Source organism: Pseudopodoces humilis, chromosome 24, assembly GCF_049639895.1.
Source record: "Pseudopodoces humilis isolate 2021_Gansu_Grassland_sample_001 chromosome 24, ASM4963989v1, whole genome shotgun sequence".
Taxonomy (NCBI): Eukaryota; Metazoa; Chordata; class Aves; order Passeriformes; family Paridae; genus Pseudopodoces; species Pseudopodoces humilis.
In genome coordinates this window covers 1345996-1368292 of record NC_142223.1, presented here as the reverse complement: position 1 = coordinate 1368292, position 22297 = coordinate 1345996, and the positions used below count along the sequence as shown (strand labels likewise).

Sequence of the window (22297 nt, the reverse complement as noted above, 5' to 3'; positions counted from 1 at the left end):
CAGCATATGCCAAGCATTACCTGCTTCTGTTCAGCCCTTTGGAGAATTTTGGACTGGTTTTGCTCTGTGCTGCCTCACTGAAATGTAACTTTCTGCTTCTCACTTATGAACTGAGCTGCTGTGGTAATTCAATCAGTTTGATGGGTTTTTTTGCCTCCATTTTGAATCCTCCAGACCTACATCATCAGTTTTAAATTGAATATTTCTTTTTTTTCTCTCTCTTTAGGACCTTTTATCCTTCTCTCTTCAAGATGGTAAGTTTACTTAGCATTTGTTCTTTGTAAAAATAATACAGTTTAATTTCTATCTGATATTTTAAAGTGCTCAAAAAGGTACTATCCTGTTCATCTCAGCTTCCACTCTGGCACAACTGCACACTCCTTCCCTGCATCTCCTTCAGGAAAAACAGCTCTTACACTAGGAATGGTTAATAATACCCACTGCAAACTGAATAGCTCTTCACCTCTTTACCTTCACACACCATGCATTGGCAAGCTGATGTAAATGGTGCTGGAGTGGGGTGGTTTTTCTCCAATGTTTCCAGGGGAGCAGGTGACCTCTTCCTTTAGAAAGGCAGGAAAGCTGTTATGAAAATCTCAGCCTAAAGTATTTTCTGCTGGTTGCCTAAAAAAAAAAAAATAATAATAAGTTCAGGGTATAAATTGCAGAGTGTCCTGTGAAGCCCATTATAAAGAAATGTGATTTTTCTCATATATTATATTACACATAAAACAGTTCTCTGGTTTGCAATCCATTACATGGATTAGTCTGATAAAATTAATGAAATAAAGACTGTCTGCTGAACAGAATGTTCATTTCTAAAAGAAGCCTGGATTCTATCACTACTTGCATTTTTTAAATCTGTGTGCTTTAACATGTTCTCACAGGAAAGAACTCACTGGTTGCTGATTAGCCCGTTGCACTGCAGAACAAAACAAGTTTTGTTCTTTATTTTTAATGGAAAATTGACAAGTCAGTTATTGCAAAACCACTTATTCTGTGAAGCTGGAATTTAGGAGAAATATCTTTCCAAGCCTCCCTGCCTTCCCAGCAGGCTGGTGAGGAAGGAGCCCAGCAGTGTCAGCAGACAGAAAAAAGAAGGGGGCTTGTTACACCTGCCTGGACTTGTAGGACATGCCACATTTCGGGAAGGAGTGAAGATAAATCCTGTCCTCATTTCTCAACTAAGCACAATCCTGATCAAGAGTGTCATTAAAGGCCACGTAATTAGTTTGGTATCTTGGTAATGATGGTAATAAATAAACAATCTTAATAGATTGCCCAATGCCATATTTGATCTACATGCAGCAGGGATCACAAGCGTTCTTTGTAATTGGGTCTTGCTGGTATCTTCACCCACCCTGAGGAAAGCAATTGTGTTTTTCATCCCAGAGTGCACCAAAAACCCTTTGTAAAAGCCAAACATCAGGAAGCAGTACATGTTGCTTAGAGAAATACATTAAAAGAACAAGAGCTGGCACAAATAATTTAAAACCTATTACATTTATTTAAGATGTTTTTTCTATTAAGATATCTCTTCTTCAAGAACACCTGCTTACAAAACCAGGAGTGATCAGTTCTGTTGTTTGGTGTTGTCTGAGTGCACTGTCCACTCCTGCATCTCCAGCAGGGAGTGTAAAAGCAGACATTTGTCCGTGGTGCTGCTGGGGGAGCTGGTGTGCAGCTTTACACTCCTGAGTAAAGCTTCTCTTATTGCCACCAAAGAAGAAGATAAAGCTTTTGCATGGAGGTGCATTTTGTAAAACCCACCTTCCTGTACTGGTGCAGTCAAGGTGGGCTGTGCCCAGTTACCCACACAGACATGTTGGATATTTCCAGCTAGCAGTGGTCCTGCTGCAGCATTTCTCTGTTGAAAAGTTTGCCTCTACCACAGGGGATGTCCAAAGGATCTGAGATCCTTTTCTTGCCACAGAGGCATTACCTGGTGTAGTGGCTTTGTTCACAGGGAAGAAGGATTTGCCATTTATCAGTCTCTTCTCATGTTCCTGGAAGAAAAAGAGGGCCTGGGGGAAGGAGCTGCTCTGTGACACGTTCCTTGAGTACTCTGCTCCTTAATTAAACTCTGTCATCAGACTGATCAGACTGATTTCCTGGGCTTTTCTCTCTTCAAGGATCCTATGATGCTCGAGCCAGGGTGTTGATCTGCCGTGTCAGTTGGCTGCTGAGAATTCCCTTGGAAGATCTGGAAGTCCTGGAGGAATCTCTGCTTGAGAGCCTAAAGGAACAAAAAGAGGAAGAGTCAGAGTAAGAACATTTGGGTTGATATGGGATCAAAAAACGCTGCCAGCACTCAAAAACTTAGCAGTAATTACTTGTGCCTAAGTCCAGTCTCTGATTATTCCCCACATGGCTCTTACCGTAATCATTTATGGCTTGATTAGGGTTGCAGAGCCCTCACACCACTGACAAGCAGAAAAGTTCAGCATTCTTAAAATCAGAGCTGAGACCTGGCCTTGCACACTGCTAAAAGCTGTTCTGCACTGAGCTGCCTCCTTTCCTCTTTCCAGTTGCCTCTCAGAGATTGTAGATTTTGCATAAATACATCACAAAGATCTTGTTGTCTCTTGGTCCAATATCCTTCAGCTAGAACTGCCTCTTGAAGAATGAAGTTCCTCCAGATAATCAGGGTGAGATCCTCAGCTGTTCATTGTTTCTGGATCTGTTTTTAAGCATCTTTAAGAGACAGCTGGATAACTCCTATTGAAGGGAGATTTCTGAGGGCAACAGACTGAATCTTCAGATATGTACAGACCTGGCTCATAATTCTATGTTATGAACACAGGATCCATTCTTGGTATCTGTAAGAAATTTAGTATCTTTGTATCCCTCTCATCAGGCAGGAATTGTGCGACAGTTTAGTGATATTTAAGGCAGTAAATATGTCCATAGTGGACTTTCTCAGGAAATAATTTCATCTGTCTACTCAGCAAATGGGTTATGAGATTACCCTGAATGCTAATAAAGGCTTTAATTGACACCTTTGCCATGCTTCAGCTCAGATGTTACCATGGGGTCCAACATGTGATGGGTATCTTCCAGTAACAGCTGTATTTAAATAATGCTTAACTTTATAGCACACTGTAAAAAGGAAAAGTCAGAATAATCTCAAAGATCGTGGACTGCTAAACTTTTGGTGTGCAGGAGCAAGGGTTGGTATTAATGGGGACTGTTTTGCTGGAGTTTGTTGAAACAAACTCAGTGCTGGGCCTTTAAGCTGTGTCTGATAACGGTGAAAGAACATCGTGGATTTCAAATCCTGCTGCCAGCCCAGTGGGGTTCCTGTGGAGAGAGCCAGGGATTCTTATCTTGTCCTTTGCCCAAATTGCAGCCATGGGAGTAAATGTCTGTTGGAGAAAAGGAAAAAGAAAAATCTTTATGGTGAGAGGAGCCCAAGACCACAGTGTGAGCACATTGTTGTTGCTGTGCTAAAACAAGGCTGAGATTTGTGGGGCATCAATGACCCTTTCTTTGGTTTGAAATCAGGAGTCAGTGGGGAAAGGAAGCTAAATATAAACCTGTCACCACCTTGACCTCACAGATTTTGGGGCTGGGAACACCATCATGTGCTTTGGATGCTTCCAGCTTTGACCATCAAGAAGTTTTGGAGCAGAAATAACCAACCAGGGGTTTGACAGCTCCTGCACAGGTGTTTTTTACTGATATTTGTTAACAGGAGGTTTTGCTCCTGCCTTTGCTGCTATGGATATGTTGGATTTAGGCCCAGAACCTATAAGGTTAAATGTACAATCCTCTAAAGAATAATGCTCCAACCACTTAAATCCATGTTAGTTGCAGCAAATGTGCTCTGACCTGCAGGTGAGAACCTTTCTTTTGTACACAGTTCTGTAAGAAACTGGAAAACATCACAACATTTGCTTGCTAATGTGTGCTCCTGCCACTTTTCCTTATTGGGAAATGACCTGAAATTCCCCATAACTATATCTCTGAACATAATTTGTGGTTCAGACAAGAAGCTGCACATCTGAGCTCAGTGAGGGTAGAGAAATACCAGAAGCAGCAGTTAATTACCAGAGTGGATAAAAGCAGTCTGGTAATCCAGTGATAATGGTAATGGAGGAGCCATTTAACAGCTGCTGGCAGCTCCAGAAGGGAATCAGTGACAGGCAAAACTTCTCCTTTTATTTACTGCGTCAGCAGGCAGGATTTAGCTGCCACTCTCTTTCTCCCCACATAACTCAAGCTGCTCATTATTCCAGCTGACTCCAGGTTAGACATGTTCCAGCTCTCTTGTCATTATTTGCAGCCTGAGACACAGTACAGCGACTGTAAAAGCTGATGAAGCTCTTGTAGAACTGAAATTGCTGGGTATTGCCAGCTTAGGTATGAACAGCCTGGCTGCAGCACTCGTGTAAAGAACTCCAGGAGCAATTTTATCCAAAGCCAAGCATTCAGACTGGTGACTAAGCCACAAAGTAGAGCATTTTGAAAGGATGAGAGGAAACGGCCTTAAACTGCGCCAGAGGAGGTTCAGGTTAAATCAGGAGGAATTTCTTCATGGAAAGGGCTGTCAGGCATTGGAAGGGATTTCCCATGGAGGTGGTGGAGTCCCCATCCCTGGAGGTGTCCAAGGAACAGCTGGACATGGCACCCTGGGCTGGGTGGCAAGATGGGGATCAGGCACAGCTTTGACTTGATGGTCCTGGAGATCCTTCCCAGCCTCCAAGATTCCATGATTCTCTGATAACCAAACACTTCTTTGTCCGTGGGGCTGTAGAAATGGCTGTGGTTATGCAGAATTTGGTTGTCAAATTAGGTGTTGCTCTCTGCAGACACCACATTTGCAGCTGCATAAGGTAATGAGCAGTGGTTTTTGGAGGGTCTCTGTGACGTGCAGGGCTGTGGGAGTTCTGCCAGTGAGTGCAGTGACTCAGGGATTTCACCCACTGAGCTCCATTCTCCTCCTGCTGCGCCTCACAAAGCTGCATATTGTTTGGGATTCATGTAAAATTGTCCTAATCAAAATTACAGTCTGCTTAGGGGGTTCCAGGAAGGATTAAGCAATTATATGGATAATGAAAATCCAAAATTAGGCTAGGATTAACAGGGAAAATATCCAAGTTTGGAAGCAAGATAACTTGTCACGTTTCAAGGCCTGGATTAAGTGCTGTGTAAACAGGCCAGAAGGAACCTTCCTCTGGAAACAACTTGTGCCTCTGTTTCTCCCACTTCCCACTGAAGCTGAAGAAGCACTTCTTGTAAGAGAGAAAGCAAAGACACGGGAGAGAAGTCAAAAGTAGTGGCTAATAAGTGGTATTTGTTCCTTTTAGGTTTATTTAGCTCTTTCTGATAAGCTTGTTAAAATACAGCTTAAGTGCACACTGATGACTGTGTTTAATTCCTATTATTATATTGTGATGTGCAATTAGAAAGCAGCTCAAAGTAAACACTGCTGTTGGAAAACAGTTTAATTGCATCTCTGTTTGTTAGCACAAATTATCCATATTCCCTTTTATTCCAAACACTTTTCCCTGTTTCTTCTTAGCTTTCTTGTGTTTTTTTAAGACACTTAGGCAGCATATAGTTAATGAAATGCTTTTGACTTTTTGTTTCTTTCTTTTTTGTTTTTTTTTTACAAGCTTCAGCCCTATTAGGAAGGGTTTTCTGAGTAAGTAATATCTGTTGGCTTTTGTCAGCAATTAAATCGTTTCAATTTAAATCTGTGGTCCATTTAATCCATTCAATTTAAGTCTCTAAATCCATGCTCATAAATCTCAGTGTGCTGTCACAGTCCACACCTGCATGTTCCTTTTTACTGTTCCCGGGAGGGAAGTTACACCAAGGAGAATAAAAGCAGATTCTGATGCAGCATTGTTATCCATTGGGCTTTTCCCTTAGTTTTTGTACTTTTAATCCCCCACAGAACTGCAGAAGTCTCAAGAAAAAAGAAGGAAAGAAGGAGAAAGCTGAAGAGATACCTGCTGATCAGTCTGGCAACTGTTGGGGGTGGAACAGCGATTGGTGAGGCTGCCCTTGGCATTCTGGGGACACAGCACCAGGGACAGAGAGGGGTCTGACTCCAAGAAAAGTATTTTCAGCCCCACAAAAATAAACATGAAAGAGTTAGCTGGAAAATCTATTCCTTCACTAGCTGGGGGAAGTATTAAACTGAGGTTGTCACCCTTAAAAATATTTTCTTCTTCTTTGCTCTTATGTTACAAGAGGATCAGATCTTCAGCTCTGAAATCAAAAGTGTGAGATTAGATCAGTGTTTCCTGAGCAAACAGAATACAGCTCACCCCAGGTCACTACATTGTCTTCCTTTGACTTTGAAATTATTCTTCATTTTTCTGAAGTCATTCAAAGAATTTGGGCAGAGATTCAGGGTCTGGAGAGGGTCTCAGGAAGCCCCTTTATTGGACATGCAAAAAGCTCTTCCAGCAGCAGTAGCAGCACTCTCCCAGCACAGGGAAATGCCTGCCTGGGGTTTTTAAGGAGTAATAGTTTGGTGATATCCCTTTCTGCATCCTCAGGTCTGACAGGAGGCCTGGCTGCCCCTCTGGTGGCTGCAGGAGCTGCCACGATCATCGGGAGTGCTGGAGCAGCTGCTTTAGGATCAACTGCTGGCATTGCTGTCATGGCATCCCTGTTTGGAGCGGCAGGAGCTGGTCTTACTGGTGAGAGAGTGACCACACCATTCTCATTCCCTGGGACACAGGATCGTGTCTACAAACACAGTTAATGACCCCACTGAACTCTCTGCAGAGTGAGGGAAGCGATTTGAGGTGTAATCCATGAGATTTTGGTCTCAGTGCTGATTAAGGTACTGTGTAGCCCCTGGTGACCAAATAGGGAAAAAATATTTGGAGTGTAGTTAATGTAGGAAATTAAAACTTGCTGCTTTGGGTTAGAAAGATGCTGCCATGGAGAAAAGCAGCTGTTAGAGCAAAAAAAACCTTTTGCTGGATTCCCTCAGATCACACAAGCTCAGAAAGATCATGTTGGCTCCTTACCAAGCTATAAGTAATGCATGGGCTGACTGAGGGTTTTGGAAAGGAAAAAAACCCTCTCCAGATTACCCAATTATTTTCTTAACAAGCTCCTACTGTTAGCAGAGGGTGTCCTTTCTGTGCCATCTCTGAGCCGTGTTTCTTCCTGGCTGTGTGTAGGATACAAAATGAAGAAACGTGTGGGAGCCATAGAAGAGTTTGAATTCCTCCCACTTACTGAAGGGAGGCAGCTCCACATCACCATAGCAATCACTGGATGGCTGTGCACTGGCAAATATGGTAAGAACATGATGAAGAAGCTGAGAGGAGCTCCAAGAGCTGTGCCTGTGTCCCAGTCCAGGCTGTGTTGTGCTCACAAAGCACCATGTCTGCCCCACATTTCCATAGCATGTTAACTGAATCACATCAGTTCTCAGAAGGAGGGCATTAAGTTGGTGGTGATAGCAGAACTGGGAGCAGCCATAGCAGGATTGTTTCTGTTAGGAACTGTTGCATGGTTTTGCCAGAAAAGGCCTGTTTGGGAGATGACTGCCAGCACTAGTACGAAGTGTCTCTGAGACCTTATGTTTATCCTCCAGGAATTAACAGAAAATAGTGTGTTTTTGCTCTCTGTATCTGCCAGCTAATGAGGTTTATTGGCAAGAAAGTTCTGTCAAGTAAATCCTGTTAAGCACAGCACTCCAGAGATGACTTACAGGGGAAACCTTGAAAGGTCTGTAGTTCTTATTTTCCAGTGTAGCTTGTCATATAAAATATGTCACCTGTCTGCTAATGTGCTCAGCAACCTGACTGAACAGCTGCCAGCTTATTGAGAAGCACCATAATTAACTCTGGGTACCATTAATGCAGAAGGATGTCTCGCCCTGTCAATTGCCAGGCTGCAGTTTGCTGTCACAGGGAAGTTCTCTCACTTTGCAGTGCTCTGCTTTGGCTTCTCTCTTTGTCTGCTTGCCAGAGGTCCAAATCCTCAGGTCTGGAGGGCTCCCAGGCACAGTTAGAGAGGCAAGTGTGTCCCTCCAGGAACCTTTTTGTGTCTGTTTGCCCTTAAAAGGGAGTTACAGATGACACACATTCTTCTTCCATAACTAGCAATCTGCTAGAATGTTTTAAAGAGCAAAACTAGGGTTGTCATCCATTTTCCTCCTTACAGCAGTGTCTGTCTGTGTACACACTCCTTCAAACAGAGGGACTGAGGACAGGAGTTTTATGGAATTTGCCACTTTGTGATTTTGGAGCTGCCAAATGAGACACACCACTGTGGGGATCTTGTGTCACTGCTCAGCAGCTGCCTCAGCCGGACCTGCATTGTTTGGGGAAGGAAGTGTGGGTAGGGTTTTAATTAATTAAGATGGCAGTTCTGCTCTGCCCTTCAGTGTTGATCTGTCATTAATAGCATTGCTAGAATATTCCAGTGTCCTGCAGGTTCTGTTCTGATCCTCTCTTGGGCTCCTCTTGCCAGGAATCAGCCATTGTGTTCTCTCCAAAGATTAATTCCATCTTTCCAACCTTTCCAGGCAGCTTCACAGCCCCGTGGGGCAGCATGTTGCACTCGAGTGAGCAGTACTGCCTGGCCTGGGAATCCAAGTACTTGATGGAGCTTGGCAACGCCTTGGATTCCCTTCTGAATGGTTTTGTGAACATGATGGCTCAAGAAGCCCTAAAATTCACTGTCTTGTCAGGTAAGAAACTAAATCCTATTGGATCTGCTTGAGTGGCTCTTGTGCAGTTTCAGTGTTAAAGGAGCTTTCCTAAAGAGGGAATGTTTTGGAGGAGGCAGTGCTGGCATTGCCCAGCAGAGGTGACCTGAGAACCTCCTCTACCACACTTATAATTGAGCTGTGCTTTCCTGGACTGCTGAGCCACCGTGTCATTGCATCACTCTGTTAAAGTTACAGCTGGAAACACCTTCCTTCACGTGTGACTGTTCATTTCCCCGTGTTATTGCACATTTACTGCTGTCCAGAAACGTCCCAACACGCAGGTTACACTCACCCCTCACCCATGCCAGAGCATCAGATTCTTTCTTATCTGTAGTCCAGCAAAACATTTCTCAGCACAGCTATTGGGAAAGAAGAACTGGAAATGACATAAACTCCTAGGCTTAGCCTTTAACTTCAGTGAACTCTCTTGATTTTGATGTTTTCTAAGATATCTCTGTGTGTTGCAGGGATTGTGACAGCCTTGACTTGGCCAGCATCACTCCTGACTGTTGCCAGTGTCATTGACAACCCCTGGGGAGTGTGTCTGCATCGCTCTGCCGAGGTGGGCAAACACCTTGCACGCATCCTGCTCAGCAGACAGCAGGTAACTGGCCACAATTATCCAGGAGAAACAGCTGGAAGGGAATTGGCCCAGGGAGGTGAAGTTTTACTGGTTAAATGGTATCTTTCTAGGGAGTAAAAATGAATAAAACAAAAACTCAGAGAGTGCTGCATGAAGGTGACCAGCAGATATCTGGCTCACTGGGAAAAAGGACGAGGTCCCAAGTGGATCAGAGAAATCCTGCTGGGATTTGTTCCATTTAACCTAAAGGTTTTCTCAGTGAGGAAGAAGAGATCCAGGTCATAAATGGATTAACCATGTCACAGCAGCCAGGCCCACTCACCTAGTGGAAGTCAGAGAGCAGGAGGTGAGAATGGGTGAGAAGGAAAGGAGAATACAAAGCGTTAAAAATATTTATTGATCATTAAGAGGCACCAGCAAAACAACCTGAGAGAAAAGTGGGCAGCAGCCAATGCCCAGTGAGCCGTGGCTTTGTCTACAGAGAAGGGGAACAGGCTGGTACCTGACAGAAGTGACAGAAGTCTTTCTGAAAAGGTTTGAAAAAAGACATTTCTGAGCCCCTGCCATCATTTGCTGGGCCAGCACTAGTTTTTTCTGGCCATGTGTTTGTCTCACACCAGTCACTGCAGATTATAGAGGAGCCCGAGGGGAACTGTGACCCCAGACAGGTGGAACAAACTTCTATTTCTCATAAAAACCCAATCCTAGAAAACTCAATAAAATTTAATTTCATACAAGCCCTTTCTTTTGCTGTGGGGCATTTGTTCCTGCCTGTTAAGCATTTGCTGTTGTGAAAACACACATTCCAGTGTGCTGGAGAGTCTAAAACTAGTTAATGAGATGTCTGGGGTGTCCATCACACACCTGCTCCCTGGATATTACAAAAAACATTTTTCATTGATGTTGGGATTAGGCTCCCTTTAATCTTACAGAAAATCTTATTAAGCTGTTCAAAATAAAAGCTTAGAGCTTAAAAGCCACATCATTTTTTATAACCATTGCATGCTGCTGCTGTCACTCAGCAGTCAGTATTTTGTGTTATGGCTTCTTCTTCTGTGTATTGAAACATTTCTAGGGAAATTTTGTTCCTTGAATAAGGTTTTCATTTGGAAATTTCTAACCAACTGCAGCATCTGTTTTGGTTCTGTTTGAAACATCAGCTTTGTTGTAACTTCTGATCCTTAGATTTCTTTTTCAGTTGATTTTCTGAAGATCAAAACACAAAATACTCAGATATGTAGAAGTCTCCAAACTGAACTGGGCATAACTATCAGGAGACCTGATCCCTTTGAAACCAGCCTAATTTCTCCAGTATTTCAAAAGTGATGCACAAGCAGGTGCTCTGTGTCTCAGGCTCTCGGGGATCCCAAGCCCAGCCTCTCTTTCCAGAGAAAACACAATTTGGTGGCATTTTTTCCTCTCTTTCCTTCTCAGGGCCAGAGACCTGTCACACTGATTGGCTTCAGCCTGGGTGCCAGAGTCATTTACTTCTGCCTGCATGAGATGGCTCAGGAAAAAGGTAACATTCACTTTCTAACTATTATTTTCCTTTATTTCCCTTACTCCTGGTGGAGAAATTTCTCTTCCAAGAGGAAAAACAGAGCTTGGCTCTTTTAGGACAGGACAAAACCAAAAAACCCCGAGGTTTAAATGCCTTTGGAGCCAAATTCTGCTGTCATTTGCCCCAGTCCAGCAGAAGAAAATCCACAGTCTTCAGTTGAGGGGTTTCAGTGAATCATTTGGTCTGTAAACAACAACGTGACATTTGTGATCAGTCTGGAGCTGCCCATGCACTGCCTGATCCCAGCAGAGAATGCTTTGCCTTTCTTGGGAGCTCTCTGCAGCTCTTCTATCTGATTCCCTGAGTCCTGCCTTCCATTTAAGTCACTGAAATGCCACTGTCATCTGCTATTTTCATGGTAATTTTCCCCCAAAGTCAAGTAGAAAACCATCTGTCAATTTATTACCCATTGTGGTTCTGTTTATTAATAGATTTCTATTTTTAATTTAGGGGGGGAAAAGAAAGAGTAATATCATTATGATCAGTTGATGGAAATTGTATCTTGGAGTTGAGTCAGCAGTGAGTGTGTGCAGCCTGCCTTCCCCCCACGCAGCAGTTTAACTCATTAACTTTAGCTTCACAATAAATCATAAACAGGGAATTTCATAAAGGAAAATGTCTAGTAAAGTCCAAGAAGGTGGATATAGAGTCAATTGAGGATGGAGAAGGTCAGGATTGACAGCTGTGTGCCAGAACTTCACTTCTGATTTAAGACAGAAATCCTCAAATACAGGAAATCTGTTCTCAAAATAAATCTAATCAAATCCAGAATAATCCTTACAGAGTTACACTGGAGCCAGAACCCAGATCCTAATCTGGCCCTAGTTTTGTGTCGTGAGAATTCCAAGGGCTGAGGTATTTCCAGGTTCTATTTCAGTCTGCAGGCTCTGGAATGACACGAGCCCATAGCTTAGGGAGGAAATCCTTAGGGGTCTGGAAGGTTGGCTGCCACTCCAAAGAAACCGTGGTGATGTATCAGAACAGCTCCCACCATACACTGATTTTTCAGTTCCCTAATTGAATTCTGAAAGCTGAGCTGTTTGTGAGATGAAAAGCAGCATGTTTAGCACAGATTGCCAAGGCGTTCTCACAGGCACATTCCAGAGCAAGCCACAGAAGGAGCAGAGCTGGGACCTGGGACAGCTGAGACTGATTTGGGTTTGGATTTGGATGTCTCACACGAAAGGAACACCCGGCCTTGTCATGCAGGGCTCTGTATCCAGATGGCAGTGGCATTTCTGAGGACAAATAGCTAATGATGGATTGGTCAGTGAAACACCATGGCAGGAACTCAGAGTGTTCAAATGCTTCCCTGCAAAGCAATGGAATAACCTTTGGATACTTCATCACGGATCGCTTCGGCAGCCAGAGCTCAGCAGGTTTCCAGAAAATGACATCATGGCAGAAGCTGGAGTCAGTGAGACATCAGAGACACGTTACTGCATGGGAAGATCATTGCTCTGATTTCTTCATCGTGATTCCCATTAGTAAATAATTACCAAATTAACGCAAATTGATAATGGCTGTTACCAGCAGAGACTGCACCTTGAAACCCAGCTGTGTGTCACAGGAGTGAGGTGTCACACACGGGGTGTTCGGTACTGGTCACAGTTCATGTCACCAGGATCCCACTGGGCTGTGATCCCTGCTGTGCTCAGTGTTGGGAATGCTGCTGCCAGCTCTGCCCTGGAACATCTGGAGCTGAATTCCAGCCCTGTTCTCCCTCCAGCCAGGACTGATGTGCTGAGGTGCTTTCCCTGTCCCAGGCACAGCAAAGCCCAGCTCCCAGGATTGGTTATGGTGGCTGGGACAGCTTCTTTCTTCCACACCTTTTCTGCAGAAATCATCTTAATCAGGGTTGAATTTTGGCCTCTCATTCTCACTCTGTTCTCACCTGCTTGGACTTGATTGGAATTTTTCCTTTATAAAACTCCTTATTCTTTAGCCACTCTTTATGAGGCTGAATGGTTAATGAAATATTTTTTTTTCACTCCTTTTGCAGACTTTACTGTTCTTCATCATCTAAAAGATTTACAAACTGTGAAATACATTTCATTTATCTCTAGCCTCAGCTGCTCTGCAGGCCAGTAATCTGTTCCCAGGTTTCTATATTGTCAACATTAAAAGAAAATGAGCATTTTTCAGCCAAGACTAAACATTTTTTTTTTGTTCTAAGCAAGCAATAAGCTAGACAAAAGACTAGAGAAACAAAAGCTTGCCCATATATTCAGGATCCTGATGAATTAGCTGCTTGTTTATTCAGTTGGCTCACGCCATGGACGTGGAATTTAGAACCTTGGTTGGAACGAGCTTCCCGTTAGCATGGCTCTGGGTTTCCTTTTGATTGCCCATGATTATGGGAACAAGGCTTTATTGCTCACAGATTACACTCACAGAATTGAATTGCTCTTTGCTCTTTTTGATTGGTGCAAAATTTGCTCTGTGATAAGAAATAATTCCAGGAGAGCTCATTTGGATTTGTCAGGCACGGGGATTTACACGGCAGAGAAGGATGCAGGCACTGCAAGCAGCTCCAATCCTTTACTGCTATCAGGGAAAGGAAGCTAAGTGATTTACATCTGAAAATGACCCAGGCAGCACCTCTCCCTCAAAAGTTTGGTTTAGCTGTGGAGCCTGGTGTCCCACAGATGCAGAGTACGAATTTGGAATATTCTGCTCATGAGTCTTCCATTTAACTGCTGTGGCATCAGAGGCTTCATCTCTCTTTACAAAGATTTATGGAAGATACTGATATATTGTTCAGGAGTTTAGGAAAGCAGCAGAGCTTCCCAGTATTCCTCATTCCATCATTATTCCTCCTGAAATTGCCCAGCTGCAGCTCTCTGATAAGTGAGGAAGATTTATTGTGCTTAAAAATCAACATTGCTGTTCAGCAAATCAGGCCCTGGGCATTCAGGTTACAGCAGAAGGAAATCAAACCAGTTTGATAGATCTTCACTGGGTATTGGCAACTGCCTCTGTTGTTGCTACTTCCAAATCAATATTAAGAATTTGTGATTTCCTCTTGCGTGTTCAGGTCATGTTTTTCAAAGAATCAGCTGTGGGAAGAGTTCCTCATGCTTCATGTATGACATTTGCTCACTCTGTGGGCTCTCAGACCCCTTCACCTGTTTTGAAGCTCTGTGTAAACCCACATTAGTGAGTCTGCAGAAAGACCTTTCCAGAGGTTTCCAAACCTTCCCAGAGATTTGCTGCTTGAACAACATCTTTCTGGGCAGAGGCCAGGCCACTTCTCTCTCCTGCACCGTCTGAGGATCTCAATTTTTCACATTCACTAACTCCAGGTGAATTGTGGACACTTAAGATGTATGCCAAGTTTTATTTATGATCCTCCTTTCCACTGTTTCTGCCTTTCAAATCAGAGCCATCTCAATGATGACTTTTCTGTAGTGCACATCCGAACACACTTCATACAAGAATATTTTCTGATCCATCTTCTAAACCTGAACTGTTCTGCTTTCACCTTGACAGGCTCACAAGGCATCATTGAAGATGTTGTCTTACTGGGAGCTCCAGTGGAAGGAGAAGCCAAGCACTGGAAAGCTCTCACCAGAGTGGTGTCAGGCAGGATCATAAATGGCTTCTGCAGGTCAGTGTGTGCTCTTGTGAGCCTGGGAGTGGTTTGGGGTATTTATCCCAATGGAACATTGATTCAGCAGTGCCAGAGCCTCGTCCCTCCAGGCTTCTCCCTCAGATCCATTGGGGATGGCAGCTCCAGGAGGCACTTGGAAGCTGTTGGATGCAGCTCTTGGCTCTTTGTGCCACTGGAAGGCCATAGAGGGACAGTGTTCTTGCAGCCTAAAGCTGGGTCAGTGTGTTTGTGTGTGTAATCTGATATATTCTAAAGCCCCTTGAAATCTCAGCTTTGTGTGAAGGACCATAAATACAACAGTTAAGTTCACTGGCTTAAAGAATGGGAATTAGAATCTGTAAAAGCTTTAAGATGCAGTTCACTTGTGGCTGCTTATGGGGGAAAAGATGTGAAAATCACCATGGATGGGAAGGAGCTCAAGCAAATTGAAGGGTTTCATATCTGGAGTGGGTTTCTGGTCAAGATAGTCCACATGAACAAGATATTTAACTTGCAAAGGAAGAATAGCTGGAATAGCTGTAGCAAATTTAGTGAGGATGTGAATGAATACAAAAATTGCCTTCAAAACAAACACCAGCCTTTTAAAACCACATTTAAAAACATTTTAGAAATAAAAGCAGACAACTGTTGTGCAGTTATGGGAGCTGCTGGGTGAGAAGGGGGAGATTCAGAAACCTGAAACAATCTCAGAAAAGCTATTAAGTATTCAAGTGACAGCTTCAAACCTAATGACTGTGTCTTAGAAAATAATTGTGGCAGGAACACTGCTTACCAGCACAATTAGATAAGGGGAAATTAAAACCAAGGAATGAAGCAGGGAAGACTAAGAGCATGGGGAAATAAATTGAGAGATAATCAAGCAAGAAAATTAACACAGAACCTGCAAGTCAAGACAGTTTATAAAGCTGTGAGCCCTCAGGTCAAGGAGAGGTGAAAATGCTGCTGGTGTTTTCCATGCTTGCATCCATATGGATGCCTACACACGTACGTGGAAGGTGGGGAAGTATTGTGTTACTGTGATTCTAACAGAGTGTTTTCACTTAGAAAGAATAACTAAATAAATGAATTAAAAGTATTCAAGCTTAAAACAATAAATTATCAATCCTGTCTCTCGGCTAGGCTGGAAAGTGTTGCTTTTGTCCTCTTTGGATCCCAGGATTTTCAGGGATGCTGGATGTAAACACCACTTGCAGTGTTTCTTCCTGTGCCATAAGGAAAAGCTGCCTCCCTGGGAGTGCTCTGAGTTCCTCCAAGAAGCCATAAATTACAGAAATCATTGCATTTAACTGAGTTTACCCAGAAAATGTTGTTCCTCTCTGTGTTCTACAAAAAGAAATTCCACTGTAAATAGCTCGGTGTATCCATTTCCTATAACACACAGATACAAAAAAAAAAAGATCTTGTTATATTTTCTTCTAAAGATCTTCTATAGTTTGCCTTGTGCTGTTGAAATAAAATACAGAGTGTGTGTGTCTAGAGGGTTATTCAGGTAACATGGGGGCAGCTAGAGGAGGGAACTGAGAGATTTGGGGAATTTCTGTGAGGATTGAGGTGGAAAGAAAGATTATATAAACATTTTGTGGTAAGGCCTCACCTGATTCTGATTTCTCTGGTCTCTTGCTTGTACAAAGGGTGGCCTCGTTCTGTCACTTCAGGAGTAACTATTTAGGTTGGATGAATTACACTGAACAGAATTCCTGTGAGATCAGATTTGAGCCCAATTGTTGAGCTTCAGTTCTTGTTCTCCTGTGGCTTTGGAATATGAGGGGACAGGGCAAGTGAGAGCCCTGTCAGCTGTCGGAGCTGTCCCCTCCCACTTAACAGCAGAGTTGCAAATTCCCGGTGGGAAACCTCACCCAAATCAATTGCACTGGCTCAGCTTTTGGAAGAACCCACACCTGAGATGTGTGAATGTGTTGTAAAGGTTTTGCAGGGCTCTGCTTAGACTTACAACTCCCAGTGTGGATTATTTGGGAGTAGCCAGGAATGGGCACCTGTGCCAGGAGCATTTCACCTGCTGCCATCACAGAGCACAAATCCCACTCGTGTCCCACTTCAATCTGCTCTGTACAGTGGTGTTTCAGTGCCCAGATTTTATGCTGTTGCTCAGCTCAGAAGAGTTTTGTATTTGCTTCTCTCCTCCTGCCACAGTTGACCCTGAAACTATCACAGTGACTTATGGCACTGCTTTGGAGTGGGAATGAACTCTTCCTACTTCTGTCACTGAAGCCATGTATTTCTACAGTACCTATAAACCAGCAGCACTCCCAAGAGCTTCACAGTCCATATTTATGTCACAACATCAGTGTTGTAGGTCTTATCACCTTTACAGCTTTATGGGCTGGAGAACCTATCAGTACATGAAAAAGATTAAGTACGTCAATGTGCAATCCCTAAGCAAACACAAACATAAACAGAAAGGTCAGATTTTTAAACTCACTGCAGATAAAGAGATGACAGCTATGGATCAGGATTCAGTTCAGATTTACACCCTTGTGTCCCAGGAACCTGCCCTGAATCCAGCAAGTGATTGCTGGTGTGATTGCTGCATCACGCAGACCTGCAGCAGGTCTTGGTCCAGATATCACTGTGCTTCCCAGCACTTCACCCTCCTCACAGTCTGAGTAGTAACACATTGGAAGTGTTCCAGGTCAGGTTGGAGCAACCTTCTCAAGTGGAAGGTGCCCCTGCCCATGGTAGGGGGTGCAACAGGATAAGTTTTAAGGTCCCTTCTAACCCAGTCTGTTCTGGAACTCTTTGATTCCACATGGCAACAGGATTTATTCCCACTCTTCTCTGCCTCCAGGGGGGACTGGCTGCTGAGCTTTGTTTACAGAACCTCCTCTGTCCAGCTCAACGTGGCAGGCCTCCAGCCAGTCGACCTGGATGACAGGAGGATGGTGAACGTGGACCTTTCCTCTGTGGTAAGTTCTCATATTCTCAGTTTTTGTCCATCATTCTTTGCCTGCAGCACTGTAACCCCACACTCGCTGCGCTGGGGAAGCTGGGGACTGAAGAGAGCACCTCTAGCTACACTGTCCCTCTTTCCTGTCTTTGGGAGAACTCTTTTCCACACTTCCCTCTGGATTCTGTTGGCTCAGCTAGCACTCAACACTGAGCAAATCTAGTAGAGACAATCTACCTCTCCTATTGGATATGTTTGGGTTTTTTTGGTTCTGACATATCTCATGGTGGGAATACAATTACTCCTCTAGAAGGGCCTTGCTGTCACAGGATGATGGAATGGTTTGGGTTGGAAAGAGCCAGTCCCGAGCCCTGTGAGTGTGGATCACCATGTGAGGTGGGATCAGCAGCTGGGAAACGTGGATCTCAAACACGCGCCCGCACGGTGGGTGCAGCCCATTATCTTATCTTGGTGGAGCCTTCCACACTGCTCAGGTTCAGCCAGGGGCAGGCTCCTGGCCCTTGTACCTTGGTCCCCAGGGCTGCAGGAGCCGGAACTGGTTTGGAATTACAGAAGCTCTGTGATAGCAATGGTTGGTTTGCCAGGTCCTGCTGCCTTTTTGGAGTGTGTGTCTCCAGGAAACAGGGAGAGATTGGCTGGTATAGCTGGAAAACATTTAGCTTCCTCAAAGCTATCATTAGTGATAAGCCACTGTTAGAACAGCTGGCAATATATCTAAGCAATATTCAGCTCAATTATCTTAAACTCATCACCACATTGCTGTTTCTTCCACAGAAAACTTAACTTGTATATCCATATCCACAGAAATCTTGGACATGCCTTTGTGTTTTTTCCATGTCTTAATGTTTTAATTTATTGTTTGCTCTCTGCAAACTGGAAGATGCCCAGCACAAAGCTCAGGATTCTTCCATGGTCGGCATTCCTGCTGTGATTCTTCCTCCCAAGTGTCCCCACAAGCTGGCAGGGACTGTCAGTGTTGCTCTGGAGCTAAAGGCACTTTGAAGAGCTTTTAGATTTTCTGGAGCACCAGCTTGCTGCTCCTATAAATACCCAAGTGTTCTCAGCTCATTTCATTCATGCTAGCTGAGCTGTGCACAGCCCTTGGCAGCACACACAGGGCTTGGTGCTGAGCAGAGAGAACAGACACTTGGAGAAACAAAACAGGAGCTTCCCAGGGGGATGGGGTTTAGTGGAGGTTTTAAAACATGGTCCATGCATCTTTGCATCTCTTTGGGTTGTCAGCATTTCCACACACTCCCACATCTATTTTCTCACCGGCCCAGAGCTGCCAGTACTCATTTGCTCTCTGACATCTGTTGCTGGAATGAAAATGGTCCAAGATGCCAAGTGGCAGCACGGGGGTGACGTTTCCTATCAGTCAGTCCATGTCACCCCTCTCTTGCTGAGCTCTCTTCAGAGACCCTCCTTCTCATGACCCTCTGCTTCCTGGAAGCATGAAACCCCCCCAGAAAAACCCTGCACACTTTATCCTGCCTGGATCACAGCAGCCTGTCCCCTCCCCTCAGAGGAGCAGCATTTACATTTCAGCTGAATGAATAAGGTTTGCAGAGCTGCTCCCTGCACATCTCCCAAGGCTGTGTGTCTGCATCCTGGCTGCCTGCTGCCAGCAGTCAGTCCCAGAGCTGCTCTTCTTCAGAAGGAATTGACACTTCCTTCATCTCACTGCAAAGCTTTGGGGAGGAAAAACGTATGTTAAGCAGGTGTCATTGCCTTGATCCATTTTCCAGACCACGGGAAGAAATACAGTGCATTCTGGTGAACATTTTAGAAATAAAAGGAGCAAGAATGGGGAAGGAAATATCCAGGGGAAATATTTTTTAAAGTGGCAAGAAAGCAAAGATGAATTTTCCTGCAAGTACAGTGCAGTAGCATAACAGAAAAATACCTAGTGATATTTAGAGATATATAGAGCTACAGGTATTTACTTTATGGAGACCAGCTCCACCCCTGCAGATGCCCTTGTTGGAGATCCCTGTGAGTGTCCTGCCAGGAGAAGGACAAGCTGTGATAGAAGAATAAAGTATAGCTGATGCAAAGGTGCTCAGCATGAAAATACTACAAAGGCACCCATCAGTATTTTTGTCATCTCCTGGTCCATCCATAATGACAGCTGGTCTGGATCCAAACAGCTTGGTTCTCTTTGCTGTGGTAACACCAGAATCCTCAAATGAGTGGAGGGTTATTACCCTCAGTATAAAAAGGAGTTCACCTCTGAGGCCTCTGTCTCATGTCTCTCTCGATTAGTGTGTTTTTTATCTGACTGTCAGTGAAAAAGCAGAGAGAAAAACGTCCTCCCACTCAGCAAACGCAGTTATAAAATCCTTCCTCATGGTTACAAAGAGGCTGATTTATTCTGTGGATTTATTTGACAGCACCTGTTAGAGACCAAGGAAGTCGTGGAGCTGCAGGGGATTATCCTGATTGCTGTTTGTTCCCAGGGGAATTTGTTCAGTGCAGTCAGAATTAATATTTGAATATTGCAGAACCGCTCAAGGAGCACCGTCAGGGAGGCTCAGGAGTCAGCAACAGGTCAGGAATGTTTCACAGCAGCAGAAATCAAGGATGAACTTGCAGGTTTAGAGGCAAGGTGTGGCTGAAAGTCCAGTGGAGAGCAGGGATGGATCTTAGAATCATGGAATTGGTGAGGGGGGAAAAGCTCTCAAGAGACCATTGAGGCCAATTGTTCCCCCAGCACTGCCAAGGCCACCTCTAACCCGTGTCCCCAAGGGCCACATCCACACAGCTTTTAAATCCCTCCCAGGAGGGGAATTCCATCCTTGCCCTGTGCCAGGGCTGAGCAGCCCTTTCCATGGAGAAATTTTCCCTCATATCCAATCTAAATGTCCTCTTAGACCTCCAGAATTTGATTCTTCCATTTGCTTCCTGGGTTTTCTTGTTATATTCTGTATTTTACTCCTCTCCATCTTCCTCTTGGAATTGCTGGAGGTAAATTGAGTGTAAAGCTGGCAGAGGTTTTCAGCAGTGGATGAATCCAGCAAAAGCCAGTGATTGCTCAGAGTTTTCAACACAAAACATATCAAAGTTTGATGGAAAAAAAAAGTCTTGGAAAAAGCTCTTTCCTTGGTGTGGAATTGCCTGAGGGTGTCTGAGGGGAACATCCCTCAATTACCACCCCAGAGGTGACAATGACTGGATCAATCTGTTGTGGCTGAAAGATGATTGCAGGAAAAAAATTACAGTCTGGCTCAAAAAATATCACTGCAATGAAAAGAGATCTTTTACCAGTCAAGTGAGTTTTGAAATGAGCAGAAAAATAAGAATTGAGTGCTTTATTCTGTCCACGAGGATTGTGATTGTGCAAAGGGATGATGTGAAAGCAAAGCCTCTGAGCCTCAGCAGAATAAATCTATTCCTTCAATTTGTCAGAGCAGAAATAGAAACATTATTAAAGAGGAATAATGCAAATGGCATTTTCAGGATTTCCAAAATAAATTCAACTCTATCAATTTTTCCTCAAATATATTTTTATTGGTTTCTCAAGGACTTTCTGATGCCCAGGATTCACCACTGCTGCAGGTGCAAAATTCAAATTGATGAATCCATTCAGTTGATGAACGGAATCAATTTTTTAATAAATCCATTTAAATTGCAAGTTGTGAATTAGTGGATGCATTCACTGTCCTCACTTTGAGAAAAGGGACAGGACACAGGGAATGGCTTCCACTGCTGGAGATCAGGGTTGGATGGGATATTGGGAAGGAATTCCTGGCTGTGAGGGTGGGGAGGGCTGGCACAGGGTGTCCAGAGCAGCTGTGGCTGCCCCTGGATCCCTGGCAGTGCCCAAGGCCAGGTTGGACAGAGCTTGGAGCGACCTGGGAATGTGGAAAGTGTCCCTGCCAGGGCAGGGATGGAATTGGATCTTCAAACTCCTTTCCAGCCCAAACCATTCTGGGATTCTGCGGATGCTCTCTGTCATGCAGGATGTAGCCAGACTCAGAATTAAGGCTTTCACTGACATGTGGGGATATCTGTGACTGGAGGAGCCTGCCAGCTTGGCAGAGCTGACTGGATTTTGAGGGATAGCCTGGCAGAGTTTGGGAGCCCTGCAATCCATCAGCTGTGCCACCTCTTGGGCTGTGTGGAGGCAGCATCCAGAAGTGAGGAGTTTTTGGAAAGCAGCAGCTTCTTCCCTTCTGCACCGACAGCTCCCAGACCCAGCAGTTGAGTTTGGGGCAGGGCTGGAGTGCAGTGCTTGTCCTGGACAACACAGTCACTGTAACTCTGGGAAAGGGAGAGTGGAAACAGCAACACCCAGAGCTGGCTCTGCTGTTTGGTTTCACTCTGTGTGTGACACCTGGGGCAGGTGAGGGCTCCTGGGAGGTGAGCTGTGGTTATCCACCGAGCTCCAGAACCTGCAGCTTGCTCCAGAAACTCCTTCACCCCCCCATAAAATACTATTTGCTGTGAAAACAGACAGTATTAGCCAAAAGGGAATCCTGAAGGATCCACTTCAAGGTTCTTGCTGCTCCTGCTGAAATAACCAAGCTCTGCAGAGATGTTTGAACTTGAGGGGATCTTTTGCTGCAGAATAAAGTTGATCTTTGGACTTGATGGGCTTAAAACACCTCGAAGCAGTGAAATTCTCAGGTGTATGAGTGACTGAGCATTCCCCACCACACTGCTTGCCTCCACAGTGATTCCCTGGGAATCCACGGGGGGTTTGGTGAGGGGGAGCAGGAGGGAAGCTGAGCAGAGCATTTGGAGCCACGTGCACTCCTGTGTTGGCTCGGGATGGGTGGAGGAGCTGTTATTGAAGGACACTGGATGGGATCTGAAGGTTCTTGGCTCTGGAGTGAGCAGTGATGTGTTATCTTGCTGTGTTGAGCTTGTCCCTGTGACATCAGTGTTGTGCCTGAGCCCATGGCAGAGCCAGGATTTTGGGG

General features: G+C 44.4%; 1 protein-coding gene across 4 annotated transcripts in view; it reads left to right on the top strand.

The window, feature by feature from the left end:
* The window catches only part of TMCO4 (transmembrane and coiled-coil domains 4), a 35734-nt gene that overhangs the window by 7258 nt on the left and 6179 nt on the right, over positions 1–22297 (top strand). For 3 of the 4 annotated variants that reach the window (XM_088066415.1, XM_088066417.1, XM_088066418.1), the window contains 10 exons: positions 227–254; positions 2133–2265; positions 5903–6000; positions 6513–6656; positions 7149–7268; positions 8504–8668; positions 9157–9293; positions 10707–10791; positions 14326–14443; positions 17253–17370. In XM_088066415.1, the coding sequence (XP_087922541.1) occupies positions 227–254; positions 2133–2265; positions 5903–6000; positions 6513–6656; positions 7149–7268; positions 8504–8668; positions 9157–9293; positions 10707–10791; positions 14326–14443; positions 17253–17370 (1146 nt within the window). The remainder of the gene's footprint in view (positions 1–226; positions 255–2132; positions 2266–5902; positions 6001–6512; positions 6657–7148; positions 7269–8503; positions 8669–9156; positions 9294–10706; positions 10792–14325; positions 14444–17252; positions 17371–22297) is intronic. The other variant, XM_088066416.1, reaches the window with a different exon arrangement.